Source organism: Thermobia domestica, chromosome 6 (assembly GCF_964235325.1).
Source record: "Thermobia domestica chromosome 6, izTheDome1.hap1.1, whole genome shotgun sequence".
In the NCBI taxonomy this organism is placed as follows: domain Eukaryota; kingdom Metazoa; phylum Arthropoda; class Insecta; order Zygentoma; family Lepismatidae; genus Thermobia; species Thermobia domestica.
Window position 1 is genome coordinate 103,667,272 of NC_137459.1, and position 20,528 is coordinate 103,687,799.

At 36.7% G+C, this 20,528-nt stretch overlaps 1 protein-coding gene across 3 annotated transcripts in view; it reads right to left on the reverse strand.

Annotated features, from left to right (window-relative positions):
• Nucleotides 1–20,528, reverse strand: part of LOC145688133 (uncharacterized) — a 147,015-nt gene that overhangs the window by 33,024 nt on the left and 93,463 nt on the right. For all 3 annotated transcript variants that reach the window (XR_014131845.1, XM_081761921.1, XM_081761920.1), the window contains one exon: nt 10,633–10,825. Coding sequence is in view for 2 of the 3 variants with exons in the window: in XM_081761921.1 (XP_081618047.1) it covers nt 10,633–10,825 (193 nt within the window). In the remaining variant the exon portion in view is untranslated. The remainder of the gene's footprint in view (nt 1–10,632; nt 10,826–20,528) is intronic.

The following is a 20,528-nucleotide window of genomic DNA, read 5'->3' on the forward strand; positions in this document are numbered from 1 at the left end:
CCATCCGTTATAATATTCCGAACAAATGAAAAAAAAAAATACAATTTTAGTTCACTAAAGGGCAATCCATACAAATACAATTTTTCATTATACTACAAAATTTACAATAAACGTATAAATGACTGATATATAATTATTTATTAATATAATCAAAGAGTATAATTTAATCTACAAAAGGCTGTTTGGCTCTACCCAGATATCTCTGTTCACAATCCTTGAGAGTTGTTTGGCTTTTCAGGACACAAAATATAGAAAAGAAAATGTAAAGTGAATGTAAAATCAGTTCAGTAATATTATCAAGAAAACTATGTACAGTGTGTTTACTTGCTGGAATTACACTTCAAACACACAATTGCGTTCAGTCGTTCTTTCAGGAAAAATGTTCCGGGGGGCACATTTAGTATTCCGGAGGGGGGTCACTGCTGGTACTATTCTATTTATTATTATATTATAGACGTATTATTTTGGTCTCCTCCGAGGGGGCACTCTGAGAGCTCTGGGGAGGCCAGTGTTCCCCCAAAATCATCTCTGGAAGAAGCAGTGATTGCGTTGATCCGTTGTGTTCTTTTGGCTTATATTGAAGTTTATTCTCCCCTTATATAGCCACAATGAAAATAAATCACAAATGGCATGGTTGTGGGGGGAGGATTGTTTATGCTGTAATGTCAGCCCCTCCGAGGAAATGCGTAAGCTCCAATAGGTTCTTTTATTTCGCAGGTCTCAAACTTCCCGGTGGAGGTACATCGCAGGCGCAATTTTCCCTGTTCTTGAGGTAGGGCGCAAATTTCCCAGACGCAAAATTCTCGACACCGTTCGAATGACCTCGGAAGACGATATCTTTTTCAATACTTTTTTTATATTCTTTTACTCGAGATTTCTTCATAGCTTCTTATTAAAATACTTACTAATATATCCTCATTTTATTGTCCTAACCAATCAATATGGGTATGTTGTCAGTAAAATATTTAGATTGATCGAGCCTCTGGTGTGTAACCACAGTATTTCATATCATGCCCCCATTAGAAATCTTGGCTAAACGAATCAATATATGTTGCCAATAAAATAGTTTAGAATGATTGAGCCCCTGGTAAATAACCATAGTATTTCGTGACAGACCCCCCCCCCCCCTTCCTATTACCATATTCTAGCTACGTGCCTGACTCAGCTAAATCTCTACATTCTTTACCAAGCACACATTTTCTAAAGCGGAAAATGCTCTCTAAATACCTAAGCTCATTATTTTCAGCAGATGCACAAACTGGGTAACATGCTATCTACATGAATGTTATATATGTCGATTACTGGAAACCGCTTCTCGCTATCTATTACCATATTTACTATATCTATATATATAAAAGAGAACGCACAAAATCCTTTGTCCGCTCATCACGCTAATACGGCTGAACCGATTTCTTTCATTTTTGGGGGGTTGTTAGGATTTGGACCCTAGATGGTTTTTATCATATCACTTTAATTTTCAATTACCAGTGTCTTGAGATAATTGACCAATCAGGTGTCAATACGTACAAAAAATCCTTTGTCCGCTCATCACGCTAATACGGCTGAACCGATTTCTTTCATTTTTGGGGGGTTGTTAGGATGTGGACCCTAGATGGTTTTTATCATATCACTTTAATTTTCAATTACCAGTGTCTTGAGATAATTGACCATTCAGGTGTCCATACGTACAAATCCTTTGTTATTAGTTCATCATAGGTATAAAAATAAACGTATTTATATGCAACCCGCATGACCCTGTGACTCGGCGGGTTAACATAACTGACAGGCGCTATAAATCACTTGAAAGCGAAAAAGTAAAAATTATCTAAGTAACAAAGTTTATTGCGTTCCGGGATGACCGCAGCGAAGCGGGGCGGGTTAACATAAATGACAGGCGATATAATGTTAACATTAGTGCAATCTTCTATGGTTTTTATCATATCACTTGAAAGCGAAAAAGTAAAAATTATCTAAGTAACAAAGTTTATTGCGTTCCGGGGTGACCGCAGCGAAGCGGGGTGAACGCTGCTAGTAATGATTAACGTTAAAACCGGAAATGGTTGATTTGTACCGCTTCCGGTTTGAATATTACATTCATCAGGGAACTCGATTCTTAACTATTGACTCTGTACATCATGGCCAAAATTGATTGGTAATCCATCAGATAGTTCTTGAGACTGTTTGTTTCACTGACGGACAGAATGAATATATGGCTATAGAGTTTTGATAAACTAAATTCGTTAATGAGTGATGATGGAACAAATATAAGAAAGGGAACCAAGAGTACCACCGGGAAAATTTTCGAACACAAAATTAGCCATCGAAAACCCACATGTCCTGGGTTAGAATACCATAGATGAAAACTCTACCACTGAGTCATCAATCACCCGCTTATTAGTTTTGTTAACTATTATATTAATATAAATTAATGAATGCCTGCTTATGTTAATTATTGAACAATTACATTGTATACTTCGTAAAGTCAAAAATTATAAATTTGTATTTACTGTACATACAGTGAGCGCAGAAAGTGTTCGTACACCTATGCTATTGAAACGAGAATGCCTGCGAAAAAGAAACAGAAAATTTAAGAAGTGTAATAACACACACAATATGAATAATGAAAACTAAGCTTTATGAATATATCAATAAAGAACCACAAAGACAAGTTTAATGGTCAGAAAGTAAATAAATTCCGTAGAAAATATATAGAGTAGACGCAAAAAATGATCGTACACCTGACGTACGAATACGAAACAAAGATACCACAACTGGGGTTCACTAGTATTCACCTGAGTATACACCTCTGTATAGCATGACGAGTAACAGAATGAGTTTAGTTGTGAATAGGAGTGAAAAAACTGCACGGTGGGCTGTCGAAATGGGAAGCAACCGAACAGAAACAAATGAGGAGACAAGAAAAGTAATTATTAAAGTGCATAAGAAGGGTAAGTCTTTGAGAAAGATAGCAAACCTCAGGGGCAGATCCAGAGGGGGGCGATCGGGGCCATCGCCCCCCCCCCCCCCCCACATGAGGAAACTTTCTTATTTTATATATAAATAAACCCATCCATAACAAGTTTGGAGCTCTTAAAAGTAGCAGTATTACTGCCGACCGCCCCTTCCCCAGAAGTCCGTCCTGGATCCGCCCCTGTATAGAGTAGCCACAATCGAGTATTTTCCGCTGTATGTTTGGAGTCGTTGTCTTGCTGAACAATAAATTGTTTTCAAGAACCATCTTCTGCGCACTAGTATGGAGATATTCTTTTAATATGTTAATATACACTTTGTGGATCATCACTCCATCGATAAGGTGGAGACGACCCACTCCTGAGGCACTCATACAACCCCAGACGAGCACGGACCCTCCTCCGTGTCTTACTTTAGAGACGAGATTTTGAGGATTCATCTCTGTATTCACCTTGCGCCATACCATACGCCTCCCATTGGACTCGATAAAATTAAATTTATTTTCGTCCGAAAATATGACCCTATTCCAGAAAGAAGCCTGATCCCTTATCTTTATACTCTTTTTCAAACTTTAGTCTCTTTATACGATTTGTCTTGTTCACCCAGAACATTTTCCTGGCTATCCGACCATGATACCCTGCAAATATTCCGCACTGTACTGGCTGATACTTTAACACCGCGTGTTTCCAGATCCGTTGCCAATTGCACAGCACTACTTTTTGGAACCTTTTTTCTTTCCCTAATAATGTAACGTTTAACTTGTTCACTCAACACTCTTGGTCTTCGAGTTCTTTTTTTATTATTTTTTTTATGGTTTCGCACAGTGATAGGAACATTATACATCGCAATTATTGTTTGTACTGTTGAACAAGGCCTGTCTGCAAGGTTTGCCAGGGGCGGATCCAGGACGGACTTCTGGGGGGGGCGGTCGGCGGTAATACTGCTACTTTTAAGAGCTCCAAACTTGTTATGGATGGGTTTATTTATGTATAAAATAAGAGTTTCCTCTTGTGGGGGGGGGCGATTGCCCCCTCTGGACCCGCCCCTGACTCTATAATACCTTGAAACAGCTTCGCACACCTCCCCAATCCCCAGACATGAACCCCATAGAACATCTATGATCTGTTCTGGAGACAAGAATCAGAAGGCACAGCTTGTCTACTAAAGAAGGCCTAAGAAAAGCTATTCAAGAAGAATGGGACATAATCAGTCCCGAAGCTACAGAACTACGAACTACTACAGGTGAAATCAATGCCACGAAGATTACAGACAATCATTAACGCACAGGGTAATCCCACAAAATATTAAATAACGTAATATACTTTATAAGCATTAATTCAAGCATAAGTGTACGGTGACTTTTTGCGTTTACAAAAAAGGAATTCTCTCTTTTCTTCTGAACAAAACAGTGATTGTGTTTGTTTGGCCTTTCTCTTGTATATAGAAATAAAATGTATGAATGTGTAGTCTTAATTCTGGTTATATATATATTTTTCCACCTCCCGTTCTCATGCTAGCTGTTTTCAATATAAACTATGCACGGTGTACGAACACTTTCTGCGCTCACTGTAGGTATGTTGACAATAAGCGAATGTTATTAGAATATTTGTTGAGATTTATTTTCCTTCACTGCCTTTCGCCTGATTAAAAAGTAGTTTGCAGTGCTTTGGAGCAGCTGCAGGTGGGAACGCGATAATGTTTGAGACATACCGGCGACTTTTTTGTGTGTGAAAATAAGACCTTTCTCATAAAGTAGTAAATAACTGCAGTAGCAATTGTCTACGTAAATGATAAAGACATATCCAACTACAAGAAATTAATACAGTATATATAGCCTATTCATTATTGTGTTTCTCTTTTAACAGCTATTAGCTAAGGATGGATAATTCCAGAATTTTTACTTTCCGGAATCCGGAAAGTAAAATCGGAAAAATTCCGGATCTCGGAAAAATTCCGGATATTTTCTGAATTCCGGAATTTTTCCGAAATCCGGAATTTTTCCGAATTCCGGAATTTTTCTAAATTCCGGATTTTTTCCGAATGTCGGAATTTTTCCGAAATCCGGAATTTTTCTGAATTCCGGAATTTTTCCGAATGTCGGAATTTTTCTAAATTCCGGATTTTTTCCGAATGTCGGAATTTTTCCGAAATCCGGAATTTTTCCGAAATCCGGAATTTTTCTGAATTCCGGAATTTTTCCGAATTCCGGAATTTTTCTGAATTCCGGAATTTTTCCGAATTCCGGAATTTTTCCGAAATCCGGAATTTTTCCGTATTCCGGAAAGTAAATTTTCCGATTCCGGAAAACAAAATTTCCGGAATCCGGATTCCGGAAAATTTTGGCCATCCCTAATATATATATATATATATATAAGGACCGATTTTCACTTGATTTCTTTGAGTACATGTTAGCCGAGTGTGCTCGCTCATGGTCTGGCCAGCTATGAGTAGTTATCGGCGTGGTCGTCGCAGGTTCGAGTCGCCTCCAAGCCAGAAGAAGGATTTTCACTCTCTCATCTATAAGCCAAGCAAATCAGATTGAGTTGACGTGAATGGAGACTAGCGCTAGTCGGGAAAAGAAAACGGAGGCACAAGAGAAGCAGCAACAGAGGGAAAACGGAGGCACAAGAGAAGCAGCAACAGACAGACAGAGAAAGGAGCCTGAGAGGCAGCCAAAAGCAAAACCAAACAAATAAATAAGAGAAAGGCGTAAGTCCTCTCAGGTCCACCTGTGCACAGGTTTTGCTGGTTTTTACTTTGAAAATTTATTTATGATATAGAGTTTTTATGATTTTAAATGTGATAAAAGCCAATGCGCAGTGTACAATACCCATTCTACTTCAGAGTTGTAAATTGTGTAAAAATTTTGTGCTATTCTTCTTTGTTTAAAGTTCAATGGTTAGTGGTGGATTTGTAATTTTTGGCAGTTAGGGGTTGAGGGGAAAAGTGCGTTAGGATTGGTATCAATGATACTACTAAGGAAGAAAATACATTTGAAATAGTTGAACATAAATGTGTTAATGAAATGGTCAGGATTCAAAGTGATACATCAATAAATTTAGAAACACCTATTCTTAAAAACTATTCCTGTTGCTTAGGTTTTGCTACGATCATTTTCGACCTGGATCTACTATACCAAAAATAGGAGAAAGCCATGCTTCTGTCTAGGCAAGAACAGCACTCCAGGTATACCCTACTCCAAGCCAAGCTCCCAATCTGTACTTTCTCTCCCAATGTGAAATGGTAAGATCAGCTTCAGGTTTCCTCCGTTTCAGCATTCCCTTATTAATCTACGTATTTATTTAAACATCGGTCAACACATGGTTGTAATGTGCATGTGTCAGCAAGGAGAGAGGAAACTATTTGTGCGTCGCCCTAATGACATGACATTACTGTCCATTGCATAAAGATAGGACTTCACTGTTAACTCAAAACTTATATTGCATTTTTGTACCTCGTTGGAATTGTTGGAATGTTGTCTTTTCAATACTTAAGACATACAAATTTTCTTTGTACTATGTAGTGAGAAAAAAATTGAAATTAATGAAAAAGTGTGTATTTTATCGTACTTTTTTGGTAGACCAATGTTTATAGGACTATATATCAGAAACGAGATCACGTGAAATCATTTCCTGAGCACGATATGTAGGTGGATCTTACCTCTAAGTTCTGAAAATTTCATTACTCAACACGTAGTAATTTTCTTGTTATTCAGTAAAAAGTGAGACATCATTATAACTGAATTGCTGCAGTGTATTATATATTTAAAAAAACTTTTTGAAAGATCTTAAAATAACTTTTTCAATCAAACTGTTTAGATTTGTTTTAAAAAATGAACAATGACAAATATGACATTATGATTTTCCCTGCTCTGCGCCCTTCGCTATCGCATTTTATACGGAGTTGAGTTGATTTTGAGTGTATCGTCCCGTTCAGCAGCGAGGCTATATGAGACGTGGACCTACTGATTAACGTGGATTCCGAACCACATGAGCTCCCGCCGGGAATCGAACCCGGGTCTCCCGCGCTAAAGGCGCGTGCGCTAACCACTTAGCCACGGAGGAGCTCGCATTTTATACGGAGTGCTGCGTTGCCACATTTTCCTGGCAAGCATACACTCTCAGCCCGACGGGTATTTAAGCTTGTCACGCACACTGTCTGGCACTTTTTAGAGGTATTTTTAAAGTTTCATGTTTCCACATATTTTTATCCAATTTCTTAGAAATTAACAGGATATACAGTAAACGTACCAATTGTTCAAAATTAGAAAAACGAACTGTTTATCTTGTTTGGATTTGCATATGATGGTTCTCGAAAATTTGTTGTTTTTTGTCATTTTTTTCCCCATTCATTGTATGCATTACAAAATACACTTGCAAGCACATTCACAAAGTTTATTATACGATACAATCTTAGTTGATAAGTAATATTGAGTTTACATTTCACAGAGAAACTGTTTTCTGATCTAGGAGTCCCTGTACTTCTCTTTAGTGTTGTACATTTCGAAGCACTTTCCCACACGAAGTCCAACTTCATATATCAGACAATAAATGCCAATATTTTAATAAAAAATTCCTTTCACAATGCGGATGCTACGCACTTTGCATCTCCTTTGTCCTACTCTACTAGGATTTGCGGCTATTGGGGAAACTCTCTATGGGTAATGGCCCCGTACTACCAGCCTTCCACCGGGTGAAGACTTGGATGGTCCCTGTACTTCAATGCCTGCTGAGTGCAGCAGTTTTTCGGCTACGTTCGCATAAAAAGTTCGAAGTGCGATATGTTTTCCTGCTTTCTTCCTGTACAGAATGTGAGTATTGATATGTGATGAGGCAAACAGCAGAAAAAACAGCTTCCACCATTTGACAGGCATACTAATAGCTCTTGCGTAGTTGATTTGTAAAAATCGCATAAAGCTGGCTTCCGTACAAGGCACATGTGAATAATAAGTGTAAAAATATTCTTGTTTTCAACTCAAGTAACACGCTTTCACTTAGAAAACAAAGGTTCCTGTTTTAGTATGTTTTTTTTTTCTTTTCTCTCAATCTGCTGTTTTTCGTATTGATTCATTTCTTTTCTATTCCCGGCGGGAGCTCATGTGGTTTGGATTCCACGTTAATAGGTCCACGTCTCATATAGCCTCGCTGTTGAACGGGATTTTAAACTCAAAATCAACTTTTTTTTTTTACCATAAAACTTAATCGGTAAAAACAGCTGAAACACTTTATATGGAGAATACTCTATACATAGCCCAGCATTTTTATCAATTCCTGAGACAGCACTAAACAGGGTTTTTTAATTTACTTGAATTGTATAACTCCAAGCTACATCAGAATCTGCCTTCGAATAGGAACGACACGGTTTTTTTTTTCGGCGAAACTTCAGATTCATTTCAAACAATTACTATTTTGTTCACTTCCGGATACGCCACTGAACACAGAATAACCAATGTAATTACTATTCATTACTATCCAACGCATAACCATCTGAGTCGGAGTCATTCATCAGTTCTGCAATTCCATTCTGCAATTTCATCGCTCAAAATTTTGCCTCTTTCTGTAATACCACCACTCGTAGAAGGAATGAATACATATTTTTAAAAAAAATGAAAAAGCACGAAAAATACTCAGGAAAATATAAATGCACGTTCGTCCGTCTCACTACAATGAACCCATATGATGCGAGTGCAAGTTTCTGACGCCTAGAGCCGAAGGGAATTGTTCAAAACGTATACAGTGCAACGTGATTAGACGCAGAAACAGCCCTCGTCACCTACACATTGCATAGTTTCCTTTCGTTGGAAGAAAACAAAGGACCCATGTTTCTCTATTACATTCGGCAGGGGAATTGATCGCAGAACAACTTGGGTAAACACGTGATTGCCAAGTCTACATTTCTTTTTTCCCTTCGTAAGCTGGAAAGTGTGTATACTGAAGATCTTCAGGCAGATTAGGATGTTTTTTTAGATTTCTGGGCTGTCGGCATCTAAGGCCATTTAGTCCGTCACGTATATGAGGGATGACGTCCCTTGGCAAGCACACTATCTGACGAAAGGGAAGGAAGAAAGGCTTGGTAAAGGAGGGAAGCGGCCTGGGAACTATAAATTGACTGGTGTGAATGAGGAAAACCCAGGAAAACCTCATTCAGGGTGGCTGGCCTTAAAAAGCGTTTTACACATTTTCGACCGAGTGGCCCCACCGGAAATCGAACCCGGGACCACTCGCACCGAAGGCGAGAACGTTAGCCACTACGCTACGCGGGGTCACGATCTTGAGGTAGAAATGGAACCATTGTTAATAAGTGTTCAGGAAGATAGCAGGAGCAGCGGAGTCAAAAGTGACGAAAGTAATGAAGTAAGTAGATTAATGTATTTTTGGATGTGTTACTTCAACTTTTTATTTCGATTACATTGAGATACGTACATGCATTATTATTATTATATTATTATTATTATTATTATTATTATTATTATTATTATTATTATTATTAAGATGTTGTGATAGGTTATGAGACCTTAAATACTTTTTTTCTTATTACATTCTTATGAAGTAGGCTCCGCACTACAAGCTTCCTGAACGCGGCAACACAGCACGACAGCGTTGCCGCACTTCCAGTTAATGCATGCTATTTCTTCATATAAACGCGGGGAATTTAAAGGCTGGGCTGCAACATGGCTCTCCGCTTAACGCAGAGAGTATATCGGAATAAACATCTTAAAAAATAAATAAATAAATAAATACTCTATCAACTAAACCCTTTTTCGTTAATAGTTTCAAATATTTGGGACACTAGAGTTCCAAATTTTCGAACTGTGTTTTGTACGTTTCTCTACCTACCACGGTAAAGGAGATCAGAGCGTCATACATTTAAAAGTATCAAGTGATGAAAATTGAACTTTTCACAACTTACGGTTAATGGATCCATCTACTATTATACACAGGAAATTATTCCAGGTGATCTATTTTCCGATATATAGTCCTATAAACATTGATTTGCCAAAAAGTACTATAAAATTCGCAGTTTTTCATTAATTTATATTTTTTCCTCTAAGTAGTACAAAGAAAATTTGTATGTCTTAAGTATTGAAAAGACAACATTCCATCAATTCCAACGAGGTACGACAATGCAATATCAGTTTTGAGTGAACGTCACGGCAGCACCGCGGAGTCAGGGGCCTATCATTATGAAATGGATAGTAGTTGCATATTGTATTCCTGTTACATATGAACATAGTGAAGCTACTACAAGTACTTCAATCTATGATTCAACGAACCTTAAGGCTAAACTCTATTAAGGTGCCCTACCTTTGCCTCTCTGTACACGAAGAATATTGTGTGTTGGCAAAATAACTTACATATTTTGTGGTCTATAACATACAGTTAAGATTAAGCCGTTTCCTGGCTCTTCTTGAGCAGAACATCCTTCTCCTGTCACCTGAAAAAAATCTGTGTACACAAACCTTCTGTCTAATTTGAGTTTCTCCAGCCAGCAAGCATTAAAGTACTTCCATTACCCTTTTCACTTTAAGTCAGTAGAGAAGTCGATCCAGTAATTGTATCTAGCTTAAGTGTTCGATTTGAAGATACATAACAGTGTTTCAGGTGTTAGTGTACAAGAAACTTTATAGTTTGAGCGTTAAATTAAGAAACAAATCATACTTACATCCATTATCCATATGTATAATACCAGACACAGTACAATAAAAACTACAACAAAAATCTTCATCCGCATAAAAGGATCACCATTGTCTTTCAAGTTGGATGGAGCAGACTGCCTATAAGCTTCACTAGTCTGTGTTGGTATACGGTTGGAAGGACGAATACTAGTCCGGGGACGAATTCTACCTGAAAGATTCCTGTAAAATAAAACGAGAAATCTTTTATACGAAAATGACATACTATCATGAAAATTCGTAAAATATGATTAAAAACAAAGGTTGATACATCTATTGAAAACAGATTTATAATAGTTTATTTTGGGAATTACAGGATCTATTATTCTAGTAATGACTAATGCCATTATTTTCTATCAATACGGACTAATTTCTCTGATGTACAAAGTATTGACGAAATTACGTCCTTCCTTTCTGACGTTTTACAAGTTTTTTTTTTTTACCATTTGACATGCATTGTTCCAACCTTGTTCTTTTACTTTTCTACAAGAACACACAAAAAAATCTGAGATTTATTTGAAACAGGTTTTTAGTTCTATTTCACTTATTGGTTTATTAATACTGTAGTAAACTCTTTCTCAAAAATTCTAGAAAGTATTGAGAAAAAATAGCTTCTTTAGAACAATTAATGATCGATTGGTACATTGAATTGTTTTGTCTTTCGTTTTCGTTTCGTGTTGTGGATTTTTTTTTTTTTTTTTTTACTTACCGATTCAATTATAAGCTTGATGATGATGATGGTGGTGGTGATGATGATTATGAAGATGAAGAAGAAAATGAAATGAAATCTTTGAGTTTTACGTCCCACGGTTATGCCGGTTAGGCTAAAGGAGACGGTGATGATGAGAGATGAGTGAAATGGTGGAATGAAGAAAGTGGGAGGAAACGGGAGAACCCCGAGAAAACCCACGAGCACGGTGTTTGTCCACCACAAAGTTCACTTGGCGGGGGCTGGGATCGAACCCGGGACCCCAAGCACCAGAGGTGAACGCTCTACCACTGAGCCACCGCGCCCCCCATGAAGAAGAAGATGATGATGATGCTGCTACTACTACTACTACTACTACTACTACTACTACTACTACTAATAATAATAATAATAATAATAATAATAATAATAATAATAATAATAATAATAATAATAATAATAATGTGCTCCCACGTGGCTCAGTGACAAAGTGTGTACACCTTCGATGCATGAGGTCTCGGGTTCAATCCCTACGAAGGATGACCCTGCATCGTGATGCTAATGGGATTTGAAGAGCTATTTGAATCAAGTAGCGAATAAAGGTCTAGAAAATCACAAATAACGGTGATTGGAATATCAACGAGCTGACCACATACATGCTCCAGTTGAACTTGCCGGTTGCTTAGATTGAGTCCCTTGAGGCTTCGTGCCGCAGAGATGGAAAAAATGAGACGAAATCTTTGTTTTATGTCCCACGATTATGCCGGTTAGGCTAAAGATGACGGTGAGGAAGAGAAATTCATGAAATGGTGGAATGAAGAAAGTGGGAGGAAACGGAAAGACCGAGAAAACCCACGCGCACAGTGTTTGTCAACTACAAAGTTCACTTGGCATGAGCTGGGATCGCCCGCAGAGATGGAGATTATTATTATTATTATTATTATTATTATTATTATTATTACAAGAACAGTAGATACGACTGTTCATTTGAAATAACAAGCGTTGCTGATTCATCCATTCTCACCCACTTCTAATGTTTGCTGCCATACAACGTCACAAAATGTCATTGAAGTATATTTCTCTTTTTTTCGTACCTACAGTGTATATTCTTCGTTAAAAACCGGGGAAAATGGATTGGTTACAAAATAGTGAGACTGAAGAAGTACTATAAATAATAAGTAACGTCAAAATGTGAAATTGTTCTCACTTCAAAGAAATCATTTTGAATTTATTTATTTATTGAACAAATTCTCAGATACAGCATAACTTTGCCATTTTACACAGGGAAATGTTAAAAAACATGAAAAAAAAAAACTACAAAAACAATGTCAACAAATAGTGCAAAATTAATATTATTTCGCAAAACTTGTTTAATTGCTCTTTCAAATACCGGGTAGCTCGAAAAAAAAAAAATGTCCACATTAGTTGTTAAATGATTATATCATTTCGGTATTCTGTAAAAAAGAGACCTCTGTATATAATTCCCAATCTAGGGCGGGCAAGATGGAATAGGTGGGTTTTCCGGGCTGTGCGGGGAGGAACACATAAGGATAGTTCCTGAAGTAATGTTTCCGATCTTAAGTTTCCATTAACTATTTTATGAAGACATTTCAGGTCAGAGTTATTTCTGCGTACTCCCGGAGTCTGGATGTTAAGATATAGCAAGAATTCTTCCTTAGGTAATATTCGAGTGAGGGAATACGAAAGTGTATTGTTGCAATAAAGAAATTAAGAATAGAATTAAGTCGAGAGAGGTGTTGGTGCGGCCATTGCCCATACGGGAGAGCAGTATTCGATCTTGGGCGCTATTCGAGTTTTATAAAAAGTTGCTAAAGATGAAACAGTGCGTAGTTCCGTAAATCGATAAAGCAGCCCCAATATGCGCATTTAATTTTTAAGTGTTGAGGAGACGTGGTCAGAGAATGTGATTTTCGAATCAAAGATAACACCAAGATCATTAAGACTAGCAGAATGTGTAATGGGGGAATCGTTGACGTGATATGTGGAGGGAACAGGAGACTTTCAGTGTAACGGTAATACTGTCACATTTCTTGCTGTTAAGTGACACCTTTTACACCAGCCTATAAGATAATTTATGTCTTCCTGTAGGGCAATCGTATCTTGGAGACACGATATTTCTCTGTATAACTTACAGTCGTCAGCAAATAGTAGAAGGCCACTAGGATGGGCTGATAAGTGAGAGTAGAGATCATCCATATACAAGACAAATAGCAGGGTCCCAAGTACACTCCCCTATGGCACCCCAGAGATCACGGGTTGGGGGTTAGAAGTCGCCCCTGAAATAATTCTGTTTACGGTCCTTCAAGTAGTTGGTGATTAAAGAGAGAAATCTGCCATGTATATTAAACCTATTCAAAAGCTTGTGGAGAAGATGAATGTGACTGACAGAATCAAAGGCCTTGGAGAGATCAAAGTTGATAACATCTAATTGAGCATTGTTATTCATACGTTTAACTGCACAGGAAAGAAGAGTACTTAAGTTTGTGAGACTTGAACTTTTCGGTAGAAAGCCATGCTGAGAAATGTGAATGTAAGGTGAGGTGAATTTAAGAAGCCTGTCCTTGATTATTTTTTTCGCAAATAATTGATATTGCAGAAAGAAGAGATATAGGCCTATAAGAGGATGAATGATCTTTAGGACCGTATTTATATATTGGGGTCACGTAAGCTAGTTTCCAACCAGGGTGAATTGATTTAAATCAGTCTGATTTAAATCACTTGATTTTTTAAATAAAAATCGTTGATTTAAATCGAATTCCGAAATATATTAATTTAAAGTGAAAATAAGTAAAATCCCGTTTCTGTTGTTATTTCGATTATGGAAGTTAATAATCATAATACAATGAGACTCCGTGTACAGTATAGTATGAAAACAAGTGTCATACAGAGGATGATTAGGGAAAATCCCGTTTTGAACAGGTAACGGAGCAATCCTGCTTTCTTCTTTTCGTAACATTGGGTTTGGGTTCTAAAATCGTTAACTATTCCAACGGGGAAATCACTATCGACATTTAAGACGAAAATTCTTTTTTGTGCGTGTCTATCTGTTTGTTCCCAGATAATAGGGCATATTTAGAGGGGTCCTATTCCCTCTTTTTTTTTTTTTTTTGTTGTTGTTGTTGTTGTTGTTGTTGTTAATTTTATAACTTTAGGCGAAATTTATGTATTTCATGCCGCAAGCTAGTTCTAAGTTTTTAAAAATAGGCCCCTGCCAAATATCAGTAACTTTTGTGAAAAAAAGGGGTCATTTTGATAAACTTTGCTGTACTTTTTCCTTAATGCTTAACCTTTTAAATTATATCACCTATTTTTAGGTGATAAGGTAGAATCTTCATTATTCGCTTAAAAAAGTACCAATAAGACTTTTTACTTTGTTTTCTTCAAGACTGGAAGCATTTTAGATCACGTTACATATGCTTTCACGCCATTCTGCGTTGAGGCATAGTGTGTGATGTCAAATTTAAAAAGATATTTTTTGTTATGCGTATTATTATTATTATTTGGCGGGTTACATTTTGCATTCAGAAGACTGAAATTTTGCACACTCGTTCAGTGCACCCCTTAATAATTTTCAGATGTTTTCAGATCTCTGCGTGGAAACAGCGGGGTCCAGAGGGGCAGAAATGTTTTAAAAAATGATATTTTTTACAAAAAATAGCTTTTTTTCGTGATTTTACTACCTCAGATGAGACATATGAATGGTACCGTTTGAAAGACTGTTCTATTCTGAAGAAAATGATGTACGTACTATGCTCCTAGGATAAATAGGGATGTCTCAGGAAACTGTTACCTGAGATCCTGTTTTATACGGGAATCTGGAGTATTTGAGGAATATTATTTTTCGCGGGCTTACTTTTGCACCTACAAGATTGAAATTTTGCACATTTACTCAGTGCACCCCTCAATATTTTTCAGGTTTGTTTCAGATCTCTGCCTTAAAACAGGGGGAGGGGTGCACAGAGGTAATTTTTTTTTAAAATATATTTTTAACAGAAAAGCCCTTTTCTCGTGAGTTATGCGTCCCAGATACACGATGGAGACATTTGAAGAGTACTGTTTGAAAATTTGTTTTATTCTGAAGAGAATAATGTACACCTTGTCTCAAAAAGGTTGAGCGCATTCTTTACTGGTGTTTTGAGGCAATAATTTTCTAAGTCCAGCTTCGGGTATCTTCGGGAAAAAGTAAGCCAGGTTCGAACCTCCAAGCCAGCCTTTGCAATCGGGAAAAAGTTTGCAGATGTGTTTTTCTTCTTTTAAATATAATAAGACTTGTTACCAAGTGTTTAAAAAAGCAACATTGATTGAAATACTTAATGATACAATATTTCGAAACCTTTTTTTTTTTTTTTTTTTTTTTTTTTTAATGTCAGCACATGCTTGTTTGCCATTTAGCTCTCCATACGTAATGGAACATTTAAATACATTAAAGAATCTTTCCATATGTAAAAGATTGCTCAAAGTTAAGAAATAGAACATAATTATCGCCTGAGTACTAAAATAAAAGTCAAAGTAGAACAGAAACAGCGTTTGTAATGGATATGAATGTCATAATTATCTTGAGATCCGTTATACATCGCTAGAAGCATAATTCTAGAAGTCCTTGTGCTAGCTCATTGGTAAGCTGTCGGTTTTCAAATCATAAGGTTGAGAGTTCGAATCCCGTTTAGGTTGATCCTTTTTTTTAAATTATATTTTCCGCAATGCATGAAAAATTATATAAAATAATTACATTAGAATACATAAGTTGTGTATATATAACATAATCATTGCAGAACATAGTAATTATTATGTTTAAAATATAACATCTGAGATAATTTTCACAGTAGGTCGGTATTATATATGAGGATGTAAATACAACTTAAGAAACTCGTTCAATAGCAATAAATAAATCATGTAGTGTATTTATTTGCAGCTATTTGTCATATAGAGGGTAATTCTCAACATTCATAATACAGAATGTCATTTATGTTCTTGAAAAGTTATTCGATGCATAAACAGAAGGTATAAACAGAGAATCCAAAGTCGGAACGCTCACAAAAAAATTCATGAACCCCAAAGGTCACGTGAGTAGACTGGAATTGTCCTTATGAAGCATGCCACAGCAGAAAGTCTTTACATAGATTTTCAATTCAATTCCTGATATATGCTTTTGCAATGTGGAAATGGTGATGCCTTCAGTCGCTCTCTCTCGCTCGCTCGCTCGCTCACTCTCTATTTATACAGAATATAAAAGTGGATTTATGTGTGTATTTCAACATAATTCTGATATATCTAGAGCAATTTTAACTATATTTCTTACAGTCTGGAAAAAGAGTACTGTCGGGATACATATAAAAAATGCTAGAAACGGGTCGATATTAGTATCGAATCCATAGTTTCGTGGTCGCTTAGGTGAATGTTTCTACTTTCAATTCAAGTCCAACTAAGCTCCCATTAGCACCCAGGGTGGTTACGTAGCGACATAAAGATATCGAAATCATTCGATATTAGAATCGAATCGTAAGTTTTCAGCGCCGCTAACAGTGCAGCATTTCCCATTAGTCCACAATAGTCCACATTTCACATTAGTCCCATTGCCTAGAGGGCAACATATTTGCAGAGTGCAAAGTTTAAAACTTGAATAATATTTTATTTTTTTCCGTATGAAAAAGTTATAAATCAAGAGAAAATATACTATTTCACGAACAATCCTCTTTTACTATTCTAATATGTTTAATAATAGCGTAAGAAATCTAATAGTAATTCAGAACATGTTTCACAGTTGTTATTTTTTGTTACATAGTTGTAGCTGTAGCATGTAGTGAGTGGAATTTAACTGTAATAAATTCACTAATTAACCATATTCGAATTAAGTTTTATTTTTAAGTTCGGGATGAAGGGGCGGAGAAATATGTAGTTATTGGGGGCACCGAGCTTTTCTACATTTTACTTTCAAGATCTCCATTTTTCTTTTGTCATTTGCTCCTAATAAAAACAGTTCAGTCACTTTTGGATTGTCATAGGATAGTAGGAGTTGGATTTTGGAATGCAGCCTGTGAGATTCTAGAGGAGCTAACTGCTTGAAAAAGTATTTTTGAATCATCTGTAACATATGAAATAAGGATATGTATCATAAAAAATTGAAAGTAACTATGTCTGCGTAATCATCACGGTCAAATTGCAAAGTCAAATAAATTGACGTTTGGTATATAATCAGGCTCCAATCCCAACTGGGAAGTTATCATAAGCGTGTCACTTTCATTATAATACATATCCTTAGGGGGAGTAGAAGTCCGAATTTTTGCGAAAAATTGAGTTGAGTTGAGTTGAGTTTAGCGTCCCTTTCAGCAACGAGGCTATATGAGACGTGGACCTACTGATTAACGTGGAATCCGAACCACATGAGCGAAAAATTGAGTATCTCACAAGCCGTTCAACTGAGAGCTGAAATTCAGCATATAACTCTTTATTAAAAATAAAGAGAATATGTCCTGGCATTTTTTAAAATTATCTTTTATGAGCGGGGGGACGGGGGTGCATTTTCTATATATTGGAAATTGGTAGTGGGTTGATTTGTAAAAATAATCGAAAACGATTGATATTAGTTGAGAAACAGATTGAGTAATGCAAATTAAAGTTCTTTTTGAATTTTATACCCACTGCTTTCTATTTATAATTGCTGAAGCTGGTGTTTAATATATGGAGCGTTCCGAGCATAAGGCAATCAAGCCATAAAGTTAGAGAAAAATGGCCATAAAATTTGTATTCTAAACTTAATTACATGGGCATTTTCAATTAGTACGGCATGCTTAATTATATAGAAAATTAGTTTCTCTCTCTCTCTCTCTCTCTCTCTCTCTCTGTTTTTTTTACGTTGGTCTACTTTTCCTTGATTTGAAACTTTCAAATTTCACCCTATTTTCTACTGAAATGTGTCTGTAAGGCAACAAAGAAATAATTATATATGATAAATTTAAATTCATTTTAATTTGGAAGATGAGAAACACTTTGCCATTATATATCGTAAAGGTCAGACCCACCAGTATTGTAACAGAGAGGTGCTTGAGCCATTAACGGTAGAAATTCAAACTCCGATAAGTGATAATTTCACAGTCTTGTTTTATTACAAGTGTAACCTCTTTAGCCAATGGAGAGGAGGACGTGGGCCATCGGTCAGAGTTGATGTCGATGGGTTTTGGTGGGTCGGAGTTGGTCACAATGGTTCAGAGTGGTTCATAGTTGGTGGTGGGCCAGAGTGGATCACGATGGTTGATAGATCAGAGTGGGCCAATGGGGCATTTGGGTGGTGGGTGATAGTGGGTCATGGTGGGTCGTGGATCAAATTTTCATTGACTCACACCATCTCTGGTTAAAATTGTACTAAAGATAAGAGGCACCGAAGATGCATGTCGGCTATTATGCTCAAATTTTGCTCATGGATAGTACTCCACCAGGAAGCAATAAATCTGAAACGGTTCACGGTATCACCTTCTAGAACTCGAGATGTAGGGGTTTGTCTGATTGGCTAAATTAAGACGTCAATGATTTATCCTTCAACAACCAAGCTTTTTATGATCGTTTCCGTGGGGAAGTCAGAAGAACACGTGCCTAGTAATCGTAATATTGATAGTTTGCGTCCACCCCGGGTATTTGTTTTGTGTTTTTTGATTCACCTAAATATAAACAAATCACACATATAGGCATTTTGACATATTTTGGGAGAGTAATTTTGTGGTTCGTTGGCGTTTCATCGCGTCTCTGCTGCTGGTAGTAAAGTTTTCAAAATGAAACTTGGGCCACCACGGATCGTCGCTGCGGGGCCACCAATTTCTGGCGAGAGGTCAATAGTTGACCATCTGTAGTCCACCGACGCTTACAGCTTAGAGTGATGAACGATGTCTTTGCCTTGTAGAGTTCATGACTACCGACGTCGGCAGTCAACTAGCTTTTAGTATTCCTTTACTAACCATCTATTGTTCATGTTTGTACACGGTGTTGTCATAATAATAATAATAATAATAATAATAATAATAATAATAATAATAATAATAATAATAATAATAATAATAATAATTATTATTATTATTATTATTATCATTATTGTTATCATTATTGTTATTATTATTATTATTATTATTATTATTATTATTATTATTATTATTATTATTATTATTATTATTATTATTATTATTTGTAGTAATAGTAGTATAATTGATGATAGAATAATTATTGTCTATGTATTGTCCAGGTAGGACTACACACAGGATTTTGCTCGTTTTGGTTCGACTTGACTCTAATCCGAGTCGAGTTGGAAGATATTTTTCGCGCCGAGTCCAAGAGTAGACCTCAAAGATGTCTGTTTCGAGTCGAGTCGAGTTTCAAAGAAAAGTCGTTCGTGCCCATCCCTACTAATGAGAGCTTAATCGGAGTTAAGCGAAATTGAAAGTCTCACTATTTATCTAAGCGACCCCGAAAACTATGAATCTAATATCGATCATTTTCTACCAATCTTTTATATGTATCCCCCTCCCATTCACCATAGGTAACCCGACAACACTCTTTTCGAAACTATAAGAAATGTGGTTAAAATTACTCTAGGCCAGTGGTTCTCAATCTAATTCCTATCACGATCCCCTTTTATCACACGCTCTTGCCAGCGACCCTTTTATAATTTGTTTTATAATAAGCTTGTGTGGGATTTTTAACATGCCTATTTCTATAATAGTAGAATCCATTTTTTTGTTTATAGTGAACAGTGCCATGGAAAATCAGCGCCCGGGGCGAGAGTATAGTACGATGTCACCGTATATATGAGTGACGTCGACAGACTAGCTACGAAGCGCCACCATGGTTGGCACGAAGCTCAATAACATTTTCAAAATAAACCCTACCTTTCCTTAATTTTGAGCACATTTTATTAGTTTTTTCCTTCTATTTTACCCATGTACACATGCACTTTCCTAACATGAGTAACACACTTCCTCCGAAATGTGTGGCCCCTTTTTTCGGCGCCCGGCACTGACAGTGGATACAGTAACTGTAATATCAATATTCCCAACGACGAAGGTGCTGGTTCAAGATGGATGTTAAACTCCTTCATTGAAGAGGCCATTAACGTATCCGATCTAAGCCCACAACTTCTTGACCAAATAATAGAATGATCATGCGACAAGTCTTTGCAACTGGTTTTTTGTAACG